Here is a 14,327-nt window from a genome sequence, read left to right as displayed (position 1 = left end):
CCCCCAGCCACACTGTGCTGTCATTTCGAGTTAGGCAGCTGATAGTTTAGCAAAGTGGCAGACACAGCCAGCAGGCCACTTGATAATATAGGTCAGAGGACTGCAAGCCTGCAGCCAAGAGGTGACACACCACATCAGCAACACATAAAACAGCCTGGTGTCATTCAGTGACACTTCCTACGCACATGCATTAAGAGCATTTTACACTGTGAATCTGACACCAAATGTCTTCATGTGTTGTCATAATTTTACCTCAGGTATGTCAATAAACGCACACACTGCTCATTTTACTTTATGACCGAGTTAAAACGTACATTAACAGCTGAACGTTACATTCCGTCTCCACTCTTCTATCAATAATTCATGTTATTACTGCAGCAGCATGATATCTCCAAAAACATTACTGAGTAATTTATTGCTATGACTGCACATAATGGACTGAAAGTGGAAAAAACAGACTTCTGCTGTGAAACTGTAGATAACTCTGTTCCACATACCCATGACTCCAGCAATCTCATTGAAATTAAACTCACTAAAATGTAATTTATATGGATGCGGCAGTACACTGGTGGCAAAACAGCACGAGGGACATTCCCAATGCTATATTTGGTGATCCAAATAGAAACAATGCACCCTGAAATATTCCTCATCGTGCCCAACAATTTCCTATGAGAAAAAAAACAAAAAAAACAACGCCAGTGTGTGCAAACAGTGAGGCGGACATTCCTGACAGTCAGCGTTCTGTAGCGGAGCGTCTCATTGCTCGGACAGGACTTTCAGCTTGGGATACAAGGGGTCCACACTCCCAGTGGGTGGGTGTCTTTCTATACTGTGGGTACACACACACAGTGCTCCTGTCATGCTGGGAAGGTTTCAGCCTGCTGCCTCAGGGAGGTCAGCACTGAAATTCCTAAGGCCAAAGGAGATTAGTAATTGAGTAATGGACATGGTGACATGGACATTGAGGAGACAGAGAGGGAGAGAAGTAGAGAGAAAGAAGGCGAGAGAGTGAACGAGGGCATGAAACACAATACGAGTTCATTATCTAGCTCTCCTCCCCATGACTGACCTTGGCTTCAGTGTCCCAAAACAAACTTATCTGGAAATTAAAAAGGAGCTCTCAGGAGTAAAGTCAGAGACAATTGAATAAGAATATGTTTTCTTAGACTGCCTCAAGACTGGAAAGAGTTCAAGGTACAACATTTAAAAGGTGAGAATGGTTGTACATAACATTCTGGCACTTAATCCATGTAGTTTATTCATTGCATAAAAGTTGCTGTAATATCTTCAGGGTGCTGAACTCATCTTTTATTCACTGATTCCATTAAGAGATTGCTGTTACATGAGCTGGGATGATATATGAACTTAGCATTCTTGCGCAGCTATAATGACAGAGAAAAATAGCGAGATAACAGGAGTTTTCAAAGCCTTTCCGAAAGTGGGTGAGGCATCCATCATGTAAGGTGACACCACAAAAAACCTGTGTCAGCTCCCTTGAATCACTGCAGCTTTGTACCCTTGTGCTTTTAACAAATGGCAAGCACACACATGCACAAAGACTAAATGCATGATGATTCCACATGCTCCATCTAAAAAAAGCAGTTAAGAATAAAAAATAGTGCCTGGAGTTGTAAGCAAGAGCTTTATATCTGTGGCTGCATTCTCCTCAAAGGTTATAATAACAATCCACTGTAGCTGAGGCACTGGAGTCATGCATCAAGGCAAATGTTTGCCTGTTCAAGTGGTTAGTCAATGACAAAGTGGAAAAAACCAAGCTACAGAGCACCAAAAGTCTCTTGTGTGTTGACAAACCCGGCGCTGCTGCAACATATCATTACTTAGGCTGCAAAACACAAAACAGTTTGATGAAGAAAAAAAATCTGAAAATTGCAAAAGGACAGAAATGACAACTCATAAACCAATGGGAAACGTTAGTCGGGTTTCTTTTTACAGCTTTTGAAGTCCAGGCTATTCCATTTTAAAGGTTTTAAATTACACTATCCTAAAAAGCTGGTAATAATTTACATGCTATTTCAGCAATGGTGAGGAATTCACTGGAGGGCAGTGTTCAGAGTTAATGACTTGTTCTGCGGCAGAGGAGGCACACATGCGCGCACTCCACACATGCACGCTGACTCCCCCCCCCCCCCCCCAAACTTCCTGCCATTGTTGTGTGAATGGGGAGATTTGGTATAATGCACAGACTGGTCAGGACAAGGGAGAAGTATGGATATTCTAAAAACGACCACTGTAAAAATATGCCATATCACACTGACACTCCAGGCATTCAGCAAAATGACTTAATCCATCAAAATGCTGGTCGCATATCTAAGCCACTTACACTTAACTCAACTAGCATCCCAGATGCCTGAATTACCCATTCAGGATTTTCCCTTAGGAAAAAAATCAAAGAAGCAGCAAATGAATACAATCTAATTTCCCCGCAAGTTGGCTTTCCAAGCACTGAAACATGGACTACGGCCATGAACTGAAGAAATGGCTCTGGATGCATGCCAAAGTGTTTTCCACAGCAATCAATACTAGCCTACTGCTGCAGTCCCCAGCTTGTCAGTGTGTGCGTATGTGTGTGTGCCAAAGCCTTGTCAGTTAGAGGGACAGAACAGAGGAGAAGAGAGGTCAGATGAAATCAGAGGTGATGATAATAGCACATTAATATAACATGATCCAAAAATATTCTCTGCAGTTGTGAATTCCCATTAAGAGTGCCTTGCTGTATTTGCAGTAAAGTGGGGTCTATAGTATAAGATAAGCAAAAGCAATTAACCGCCTAAAGCAGAGAGTATGTAATAAGTGGGTGTTGTGCGCGGTGAGCTGTTATCTACAACAGCCCTCTGCTGAAACGGGGAGTCCAAAAACAGAAAGTATTACAGTATGGCAAGCTGTACCAGGAGGAGACGAAGGCCAGAAATAATGTGTCACTCAATGAGTTTTAAAACACATGTGACTGTTTAGTCGGTGGCAGTTTGCAGGCAGACAAATAGAGCAGAGGCCCCAGTTGAGGGTTTGTCATAATGGGTGAGCAACTCGACACAAAGCCTGTTTAAAGAGCAAGCAGAGCTCAACTGGTGGTGGTAAACACTGCTTGTCAGGCTGCGATACAATGAAAAATAGAGCTTCCTCCACATATGGACTTAATAATTAACTCAGTATAAATAGATTATTACTTTTTCTCTGGCTCTGTTTATCCAATATTCAGCAAACACAGGCGCCGAGAGTGAGGTTTATTCAATGAATCACCGTTTTTATTTCCAGACAAAGCTGACTAGATTTAAAGCTGGCTGTATTTAAAAGGAATTGACCTCCAACAATGTGACAGAAGAAAAACAAGCACAGTGGGTCATGGGTTGGTTCCTCTTGTTGTTGCACAGCACAGCAAAAGACAGCAAACGCAGCACAGGAGAGGCTGAGTGCAAACAAATACCTGAGAAATAACCAGGAAATTACATCATACCTCAGCACTGAGAAAACAAGTGAATCAGTAATCCAATTCCAGTGAGCTAGTTCAATATAAGACTGTTCTGATGTCTTCAAAAATGTCCTGCCTTTTAGTATTTGGAGGATATTAGCTGCAGGCTTAAGATAATAGCCATCTATAAGATATGAATTGAGTTCTAACAGAGAAAGGGGATGTCACAGCAGCAGCTGTCTACATGTTAAACACCACAAACTGCTTCTGTTTTTATGTTGTGTGAAAATATTGAGTTGTCAATATAAGAATAAATGTCATGAGGCTCAGTAATATCAGGTTGTGGCTACAGCCTGTGTCATGATGCTGCCTGTGCTCATTTTCCACTAAAACCTTGTGAAAATAGCACACTTCCTGAGAGCTGCAAGTTATCATGTTCATATCTGTATGAGTCACTGGGCTAATTTGAACTCCTGATTTGCAGCCAGAAAATTACAGATTTACAGCGTTACTCCACAACCATTAATCTGGTTTTAAAAGCTGAAGAAAAAAAAATGACTAATGTCAGGTTTATAAACTGCATTTCTCAGCGGAGCTAAAAATGAACTCTTACCTAATGTTCAATTTACCTTTAAAAAAAAAAAAAGCTACAGTCTTTTCACACACAAGCCCATGACTCAGGCATAGAGTTTACCAGCCATTGACTTTTAGCATCACAGCTTTAGTGTGGCTGGTTTAACCTTCCTGTTTGTTTTTTGGATTATGGGTTGCATCTGTACTGTAAGAGCTCCTAGGTGACTCATGCAGTGCAGATTAGTGTTATGGGGCAAAGTCAGCCAGAATCTGAATGGGCTCAGTGAAGGTCATAAAGTGACTTGAAGTTGTCAGGGCAATTTCCACTCTGTAATATACAGTAAGTAGTCTGATTTGCTGAGAGCAGGAGCTTTGACAAGCCCTTTAATTGAGGTCAGCCTTCAGGCACCTACGTAGCACTTAAACATATCATCCTCAAATTATATTATTTTATAGTCTGCCATATTCTATAATCAGAGCGTAACTTCAAAGCAAGTGCATCTGTCACTTGTGTTTGCAGGACTGTGTACTATGATGCCAGATACTGCATAATTAATGCAGGGAAATTGCTTTTATTCCTCTTATGATTTCACTCTGCTATCAGATACACAAACTACAGCAGATGCTTTTCATCTGTGCTTGACATTATGTCCTAAATTCTTTGAGATGCGACTTGCACTGGCAGTGCAGTCCTTCTGCTAGTTAATGTAATATTTTCCAGATATACCCAACGGACTGGAATGTAAGCACTTTGCAATGCAAATAAGTCTTTAGGAAAGGGGCGGAGCTGACATGTCGTTGCGCAAGTATGGCCTCAGAATCGGCGACGCATGCACTTAAAGTAATTACTAAATGATTGTAGCGTGTTAGAGGCTAAAGCGAGAGGGCTTCAGGAACTGATACCCGCTCATAGAAGACTTCTGCCACAAAGATGATAGCTTGTCTAAGCGGCAGACCATAAATAGCCATCTTTCCCATGAAAGGGAAATGTGATAGCCACTCTATTACTCAAGAGGAAAGAATGTAAGTAAACCATCAGCGGAAGAGTCAAGTACAAACACGGCTTTGTCCTTCCCTATAAACAATATAAGCAGCAGAGAATAATTTCCATCCAGCCGCAAGTGATCAAAAACAGAGAGTAGTAATTAAAGTGCTGTTGTCGCTGGCTGAGGAATATCAGAGGGGAAACAAAACATCATTTGTTTTATTGTTTTATAGCCGGTGAGAAAAAAACTCTCAATAATCACAGTAGTGTCATTTAATGCGACGATGTAACCGGATCACAAGCGCCACATATGGCCACAGTCAATCATAACTATTGCTTTTCTGTGCCAACAACGGCTTAATGTAACAGAGGCGTTTTAGGTGCCGCCTCAAATACGAGATGACAATATCACATTGTTGAGTATGAAAATTATGCAAAGCGTGGAGAGTAGTTAAAACGTGTCGGAGCTGGGTTAGCTCTGCCACGCTTTACGACTCGCTCTGCTCCTTTCAACATCAGGCTGCATTACAAAATATCTAATAACTATCGTACTGAGCGATCTGAGCCAGTTTGATCCCGTGCATTCATTACCGTTTCGCAATTTCCGCCCATATGTCAGTATTTGACACGCTTTACCCAGAAATGAAATGACAGAGCCTATAGGCGCAGGATTCTTGCGGATTTTCCCCTTTATAACACAATTAACCCCATAGAGCGCAGCGGCAGCCTTACAGAGCGCAGCTGGACAAGTGCACATTCAGCAGTTGACACCACAATAGACAAATAGGCTGAAGTAAAACTGGAGAACAAATACCGCTGTAGGTCATTCCTTTCACTGCTCGGATACATCAATGTCACCATCAATGCATGCGTTTATGCATGCGAATGCCTGTGTCACTGGAGACTATACATCCACTGCCAACTCTTAATGTAATAAAGATGCTATTTAATAAAATGCTTGAGAACAAGCGAAGACACAAAGAACAAACACGGAAAACCACGTATCATGTATAATTATTCAGCAGGCGATTAATATTCATACCTCTCCGTGAGTGACGGCCCGTCCCTGGGGAGTATCCTCTGGTAGAAAATAAAGTTTGGAGCTTGATAAAAGTTGCTTGCTTGTTCTTTCTTCCCAGAGCAACTGAAGCTCCGCTATGCAAATAGGATCCTCCGGTTTACATCTGACGAAGAAAAAGTCTCCGAGAGACAGAATCCTCGGTTTGGCGTCCCAGTTAAATTTAAAGGCTTTATAGAAAATATATGGTCCATGTAAACCGCAAGATGAGCCCACCCACTGTAGAGGAAAACACAAACGGAGAAATTAATGAATGGCTTATCGACTAATTTGCTAAACAAATCGTTGCTATGTGGACACAAACATTTCAAACAGCCATGCGTTATTACGCACTGCTGGCAAATATCACATTACGATATCCCAGTTTTCTGCACACAATTAGTATCATCTAACTATTTTTAGACGTTCAACATATGACACAGATGTGATTATGTTAAATGCCATGTGTCAAAGTTTTGTGGATTAGGCACGCGAGTACAGTTTAGAGCAGGTGGCGATTAGCTCGGTGCGAAAATAAAATAAATCGACGGCTGATAACAAACGTTACCTTCAGTGAGTTCGGCTCCATCTCGACGTTATGAATTGATTAAACTCAACACGCTCTCCAAACTTGCTGGCTTGAATGGATTGCCGAAGGTCCTGCAAGGCACATATTTCTGTTGAGTTTAAAACATCGTGTATCAGTCGATGAACATTTGTGGAAAAATACGTTTTGGAGATAAATGCCCTGCAACAAATATTTCATTAGCCTGTGCATTAATTTAATGAAGTATATCAGTGATAATTATTTTCTGGGAAATGTATATTCAACGTAACGACATATTTAGATAAAACATTAACACGTAAACATAAAAATATCAATTATTTTCTATCATCAGTGATTAGCTGTTGTATAACAAAACAGACAACACCGTTTTTGCAAAATTCGCTGCCTAAAAAAGCCTAATTTGAGCCAATATTCTGTGTTTATAGGCGTTTGTGGGACTACGTATCTTCCAGGACTTCTGTAAAAGACGTTCAGTATGAAAGCACATTTCTCACAGTAATGACACTGAGGCGCTTGCAGTGGATGTCTTCAAGAAACAATGTTACATGAAAGTTAATAGGGCTATCAAATGATTCCTCAAAAGGCAATGTGGGACCCGTGAGGTGCTCTGCTTTGAGCGACACTTAGTATGCGTTATGGCTCAGGCGCGCAGGTTCGGTTTAACACCGACAATAATGGCTTTTATATATTTTGAGCCAAGCATGAAAAGACAAAATTGGCCGAGTTAGAAAGGCGGGCGTCACGAGATAGAATTCACGAGGCGGTCCATTGTCCAGGCATAAATCACGTTAAAACGCTGCGCTGACCTTGTGAAGACAGCGTGATATATATTTGACACGGGTTAACACATTTGTACGATCAAAGCGTCTTATATAATTAGGCTGATGAATATGTATTATATTGAACACCGGGGAACTACAAGTGTATTGGGAAACCAAAATGAACACATGAGTTGTTGATCGCAGCTATGATGTTTATAATGTTACCAAGTTACACAAACTTCACATTTCCTATTTACATTGGTGGACTCGTTATGTTCTCAGTCTCCGCTGGCTGAATGTGTCAGCTGTTTTTAACTCGACTGTCTGGAATTATTTCTGTATTGCAAAGTTCCTGCTCAGTCCACAGCGCTGTGCTGTTTCTCCACTATCGCCCACCCTTTGCCCTGCATTTATCCACCACTCAGATCCCGGTGTACACAGCAGCGACATGGGCACACTTCCGACACCGGCTATTTCAAGTACAGTATTACGCAATGCGCCTTTTTTCCTGAAATGACAGGCAGAGCATACAGGCGCATTAATTCATATCCAGCATAGTATTTTTGCTGTCTACCACACTGGCACGGCTCTGTTGCTGTTATGAATTGCTGTCTGGTATTTATCCTATACATACAGAAACCGATTATGAAAAATCAGTGGCATCAGTGCCAGAGATTTCCACCTTTTATGAGATTGAACAGGCATTACATAGCATTTGGAAACAAGATATACTGTAGCCTACATAATTTGAGTTGTGCAATCGGAGCTTCTCTCCAGTGCACTCAAAGAAGCAGCAGAACATATTAATACTAAACTAGCTGAGAGCTGTGTCACTGAGATATTTTAAGTACCAGTTTAGAGCATCAGTTCAAAGTAAACGGTGGATTACCCAGAGGCTCATTGTCTTACATGCGGTTGCAGCAGCGTTGGGATTCCTGCAGTGAATCCAATACAAACCACCGTGGTGTTATCTTTCCTGATTTCTCCCACAGCCATTTCACTGGCTGAATCAATGGGGTTGCACTGTTAATGACAGCCACCATAATGAAGTCCCTGATTAATCAATGGCACCACTCGAGCTCTTATCAGCAATTGCAAGTGTTTATTTGTCAACAGCCAGAGTCCAGCAGAGACTGCAACATTATGATGCAGATATTGCTGTGAACTGGTGTGACTGGAAGTTCAGGCTGAGAAATCTTTATAAATAAATACATTGTATGAAGTGGTACTTCAACTTTTTAGAGACAAATATTGTCCTTTTTCATTCCACTAAATGTATTTGATAACTTTAGTTAGAATCAGATGAGTATGTATGAGTAAGTATGTTTTGATGCTAATACTTTTGTACTTTTACTGAATGCAGGACTTTTACTTGTAGCAGAATATTTTTGCACTGTGTTACTGCTAAAACTGAACAGAAGCACATGCTGCATAAATACACATGTTGACTATAAAACTCAAACTGTTGAATCTCATCTGCTTCTCTTTATCTCAGCTCGCCTTTGTCATTAGATGGGATTTAGTAATTTACCGTAGGCTACGTGTCACCCCATGAGTGAACTGGAACCATGAAAGGAATCAATAAGCATGAATGGAAAGGATACAGGTCAAAAACATTCCCTACATGTGTCTATACACATTGTGAGATGTATGGACTCTTAACAGCTGAGCACCACTTTCAGACACACTGGTGAGAATAACACAGTATACACAGTGTGGCAACTCAAATCCACTTTAGTAAATCTGAGAGTAGCCCCCTTTAAGTCCAGTCTCACCTGGGGGTTGTGGATCTTACGGGTTTTTCCATTTCAGGCTCAGTTTATGTTATCAAATTCTTTTTTTTTTATTTTTGCAATAACTACTCACAACTTTGTTTATCTGGACATTTAGCTGGGAGGCTAAGTGAAACAAGAACACTCACTATATGAATATTTCCTTTTGTTTTGTTTTCAAATCTGTGACACAGAACTGTTCTTACGTCCATTGACCTGTGTTGACTGAATGAGTGATCCAAGAAAAATCTTCACAAAGGAAGGCACTGGAAAGGCCTTATTATGGGCAATGAAAGGAAAAACTACATGCTTATATTTGAGACAGAGACTTACTGACTGGATACAATAAGTGAAAAAGCCTTACTTTTTTCCCACACAGGTGTTTCATATTCCGCAAAATGAGGGGGCCTCAGCAGGGAGCTACAAATGTGGTTAGAAAGCCACCTGTACACAGTTTCAACCACAGCAAAGCAACACAAAAGCCATTAAAGTAGCAAATATTTCTGCTGCAAATATTTCAACTGAAAAGCTGATAATATGAGTGTCATGTGTAATGTTAGTTTCTGTTGCCTCTAAGTGGCCAACAAAGCAGCTATTTCTCAGTGTAAATGTGGCTTAGTTGTGTTTATTACCGGTATATTTTAGTAGCCATCATTGTATATTGATTGTACTCAGATCCGATACTCAAGTAATAGAAATAAAACAAATTAAAAAAATGGAACAATAACATTATATGTTCTTAAGTTGTTTGATCTTTTGATCAATATAAAAGTGAAGTGAAGATTATTAAAGGATAAAAACACCCAAAGCCTTCTCATTTACTAAATCAGGCATCTAATAAGGTGTTGGAAATCCCCTTCAAAGTAAAAGAGTCAGACTTATTCTTTAGCATTGAACAATAAGAAGACATGCATAGATGGCCAGCCTCACTTTTATTTACATTAGGATCCACTAATCAAACTGCCAGGCATTAGAAAATCTACAAATGACTAAAGCAAGAAAGCTCCTGAGCCTAGCTCTCTCGCCTGCTCATTCCACATGCACAATTGCATTACCCAGTAGATATCCATCTATCATCAATGGAAAGCCTTGGGACATTAAAAATCCATCAAGTAAATTTGTCTAGGTTTCAATAGTAACTTTACACCTGCGTCTTTGCGCTGCTGTAATCACATGACAATGTCCCTCATCTGCAGCTTGGCTTCAAGAAAGGTAACAGGAGATCTAAGAGATGTTGCTGGGCTAATTTTAGTTTCTTATGACACGGTGTTACATTTCTCTCCTTTCAATCAGATGTGAGTCCACCTACAGTGGGTCACTTTTATCAGGACATCGGTTCGATATGTTCATCTGGAGGCTGTTGGAGAGTTTCTGTGTATATTAGCAGGTGTCAGCCAGTGTACTGTAGGCTGAATATTAACTGACTTACCTCATAAATATCTGTTATGAAGTCATATCTTCAGAACATCAAAGGAGCCGCTGCATGCAGTGAACTGTGTGGATCAGCGCTGCTCACAGCAGAACAGAAAGCCTGTGGTAAAACGGATACATTTCTCCCCTTTTGTTCTCCTCTAATATCACAGTTGTTTATCTAAGCCACCATGCCTCATCATGTTTATGCATAATTTATGGTCTCTGCAATCCACCTTTTCAATTACAACATTCAACAGTCATAGCTGTGGCCACTGATCATGGCTAATATCATATATTTATATATGTCTTGGGTTGGCCTGGTCTGAATGGCTGCCACGACAGTGAACTAATTGCCTGCAAAACACAATTTCACATTCATAGACCATTATTACAGCTGAATTGTTTGATAATGTCAATTGAATCATTTTATTAAGAGCTGCACAAATGTAATCATGAGATAGGGCAATGTGAATTCCAGTGTATACAAGTGTTAACATCACTGTGGGTTTTAGGTTATTACTGCTGCAGCAAATGTAAATTTGCCTCATTGATGGTGAGTGCTCGGCTGAATCAGAAATTTACAAACCACAAACAAAACAGGCTACTTCATTCCCCTGCTGTCTGCACACGCACACACACAAAGTCACATTTTATATCTCCCCATCTGAAACCGGGATTATAAGTATGAATAATGTATTTATGTAAATGTCTGATGGGTATAACTATAAAAGATGAGAGTGATTGAAAAGGCAGTTTGCTAGATTGAGTTACAGCTGCTTGTGAGTTGGATGTTTTCAGTAGAAGGAGTGAGGCGAATGCCACAGAATCTAAAAAGCAAAGCTGTGTTTTTGAAGAGGTCACAGTGTCACCTCCACATCTGAGGAATACATTAATGTGGAACCCGATCTCAGCATGTACGACTCAGAGAAGTTATTGCAGCCAGTGGTCAAACTACGACTGACCATGAAGTCGCATAGGGACAGTGACCTCAGCATTTACCATCTGTGTAATGCATCACTGCTGCCTTTCCTGTCAAATGCTGAATTGTTATAAAATGGGCATAAATGTCAGCAGGCATCCAAGATCAGATTATTCACTGGTGCGTGTCAACCTGCTTTCTGGGCTGAGAGCACTGCATTATGTGTATGTCAAATAACTGTGTGTATGGGCAATTAAAGTGCAGTCATTTCACACCGGCAGTTTTCAAGATTAGTCATAAGGTATTCTATTTGAATACAGCTTCACTTGTCATGTGTGCAATACTGCTGTAATTTGTGTAATCCCTGCGATATATCAGCAAACCAGGACAAAGCAATGAGCCTATTAAAGAACAGAGACAAAGGATACATTCTGAAATATGAATGACAACTGCTGAATTGTTCCATTACAGCAGAGCAGGAAAGGAAACACAGTATTTTGCTCAGAGCCCAGAGACACACATAGTGAAGAAGAAAAAAAACTCTCAGCATTAATAATTTATCTCATTTCATAAGGCAATTTAGCAGTCACTTGAAGTTGCTATGGTGACAGAGGGGTATTTTGAGACAACTAATGACCTATGCAAAACCCACTCACTGTAAACTTCACTCAAGCTAAATGAGATTGCTGTCTGTGCTGTGTGTGATACATGGCTGAAAACGTAATCCCCGTGCTATGCTTGGCCTTTTTCAGCACAGGACAAATTAAGGTTGTTAATATCAATGTAAAACATCTGTGGGCTGTTTACTGTATTGGGGATATGAGCCAAGTGGAGACCAGGGCCCAGCACTGCGCTGCATAATAGTCTTTTGTATTGATTGCTAATGCAGAATTCATAACTATTGCCAGGCTAAAGTCAGAAAAAAATCCAGTGAGTGAAATGAAAATGAATACTCTTGATATGGTTTGAATGTAACGCAATATATTTCACACTAAATCCCCCTGAATATCTCTTTATTTTTCAGCTTACGTCAGAGATTCCACATTGGAAAGCTTTGAAGACTCCCTCTGTTCTGAGGTGAATCATATTTGTTCAATAACCGCTTGGCCTGTTGCAGCTGTCAGGGCTGAGACAAAATGAGTCATGTGTTTCCCATTTAAGTCCAATTTCTCTCATGCAAATGCCTGACATATGTGACTGTGCAGGGCCCGGAGCTGAAACAAATTTTTTGAAAGTGAGGGGGAGAGATTCACAGCCAGAGCTGTGACCATTGAGTCACCTGCTTCATCCATGACCTGCATGGCTTAAAGAAAGTTTATATTTTGGAAACAATCCACTTGTGTTGTTTCTGACATGGCTTTAAAGCAGACTCAGCTGCCATGAAATTAAATGAATAAACAAAGGAGAAATGGAGTTTCTCCTTAAAAGGAGCTCTCTTTTGGAAAATATGAGTTATATCCACTTAACTGTGATACTAGGTGATGTGGAAACAAAACATTTTTCATCCCTAAAAATAAACCGACACACACAAAGCAATGGCTGCTAATTTTAATAACATCTCTTCAGTCTCTCTCCCCCTCCTTCTCAGCCATTTTCGGCATTAGCATAAATGTCAGGTTGACTAATAAAGGTGTGAATTTCAGAGCTGTTTTGCTCTGGAAGCTGCAGTGTGGAGTGCCACCTGTTGGGACTCAACAGAAATGACAGTGATCTGGCGACAACTGTATTACAAAGATTTACAGAGGGTGCAGTGCAACGTTGTAGCATAACTGCCAAGTTATTAATTAGCCAGTCTTGAGAGATGTGTAGTTGTTGGTCACACGGTGCTGATAAACACTGTGGCTGTGTAAAAATGCACTTTCAAGGCCAGGTTGCAGCTAAGAATATACAACCTGAAATGCTTCTAATTCCTCTAATATTCTGCTGATGCTGGGTGCACTTTAATAGTAATAATTTAATGCTTGAAACATCAGTATTTCTGCTTGAATTTTCTACTCATTGGGATGAAGAAACCCCTTTGAACAGCTGTTTAGGCATCCAACAATTAAAGTGTCAGCTGAAACTGAAACAAATGAAAATTGCTGAGGGTGAGTAAAGTTGCAAGGCAGGATGATACAACAAATTTAACTGCAGGGGAACCTCGAGGCTAAACAGACCTTTAAATCAAGAGCTAATTTATAGAAATATATACAGATGATTAGTGTATAAAGTGCATCTGGTAGTGTTTCACATATTTTGGTACTGACTATGGCCAAATGTACCTGCTAGGGGCCACAATCAAGGTTCAAGGTATCTTTATTATTCCTGGGGGGCAATTTGATTCAGCATTATAAATAGTCAAACACATAACAACAACAATACCAGACACAGGCTATCATTCCAAGTGTCATTGACACGACTCTTCAACTTCACACCTTTGAAATGATAGACCACCAGATAATAACCACCCACCGTGATGAAGAGAACATAGGTGAAAGTGGCCTGGTGCACTCTTGTCTGTGCTTGCACTGCTCTGCATTGCACTGTTAGAAACTGTGGTGTGTGTGTGAAACCTGAATGCAAACACAGCCACCTAAAACTGTGTGCAGGAATCGTCGTCATACTTTGTAGTTTGTGAGTGATTATAACCAGCTATATTTCAAACACTGATCCACTGTGCTGCATTTTTGTGCTGACACAGCAAGCAATGCAGCTCCAGGTGAACTTTGTAACAGTGCTGGTTAAAGCAGCCACACATAAAGAATCAGTGTTTTGTGATCAGTGACCAGAGCCACAGGACCCCATGCAGCCAAGCATCTTGAACAACACCCTATGATGTTGGATGGGTTTTGTCTCAGTCAACAGAAGAGCGT

General features: G+C 40.5%; 1 protein-coding gene across 1 annotated transcript in view; it reads right to left on the bottom strand.

Annotated features, from left to right (window-relative positions):
- Positions 1-7,126, bottom strand: part of arid5b (AT-rich interaction domain 5B) — a 76,392-nt gene extending 69,266 nt beyond the window's left edge. Inside the window, exons 1-3 of the mRNA XM_020598775.1 lie at positions 7,105-7,126; positions 6,611-6,702; positions 6,028-6,282 (exon numbers count right to left, since the gene is read on the bottom strand). Coding sequence (XP_020454431.1) covers positions 6,028-6,282; positions 6,611-6,631 — 276 coding nt within the window. The 5' untranslated portion in view covers positions 6,632-6,702; positions 7,105-7,126. The remainder of the gene's footprint in view (positions 1-6,027; positions 6,283-6,610; positions 6,703-7,104) is intronic.
- Between the last annotated feature and the right edge of the window lie 7,201 nt (positions 7,127-14,327).

This window comes from Monopterus albus, unplaced genomic scaffold, assembly GCF_001952655.1.
Source record: "Monopterus albus unplaced genomic scaffold, M_albus_1.0 scaffold3.1, whole genome shotgun sequence".
Classification (NCBI taxonomy): domain Eukaryota; kingdom Metazoa; phylum Chordata; class Actinopteri; order Synbranchiformes; family Synbranchidae; genus Monopterus; species Monopterus albus.
Note: the sequence above shows the minus strand (reverse complement) of the source record. Positions and strands in the feature narration are given on the sequence as shown.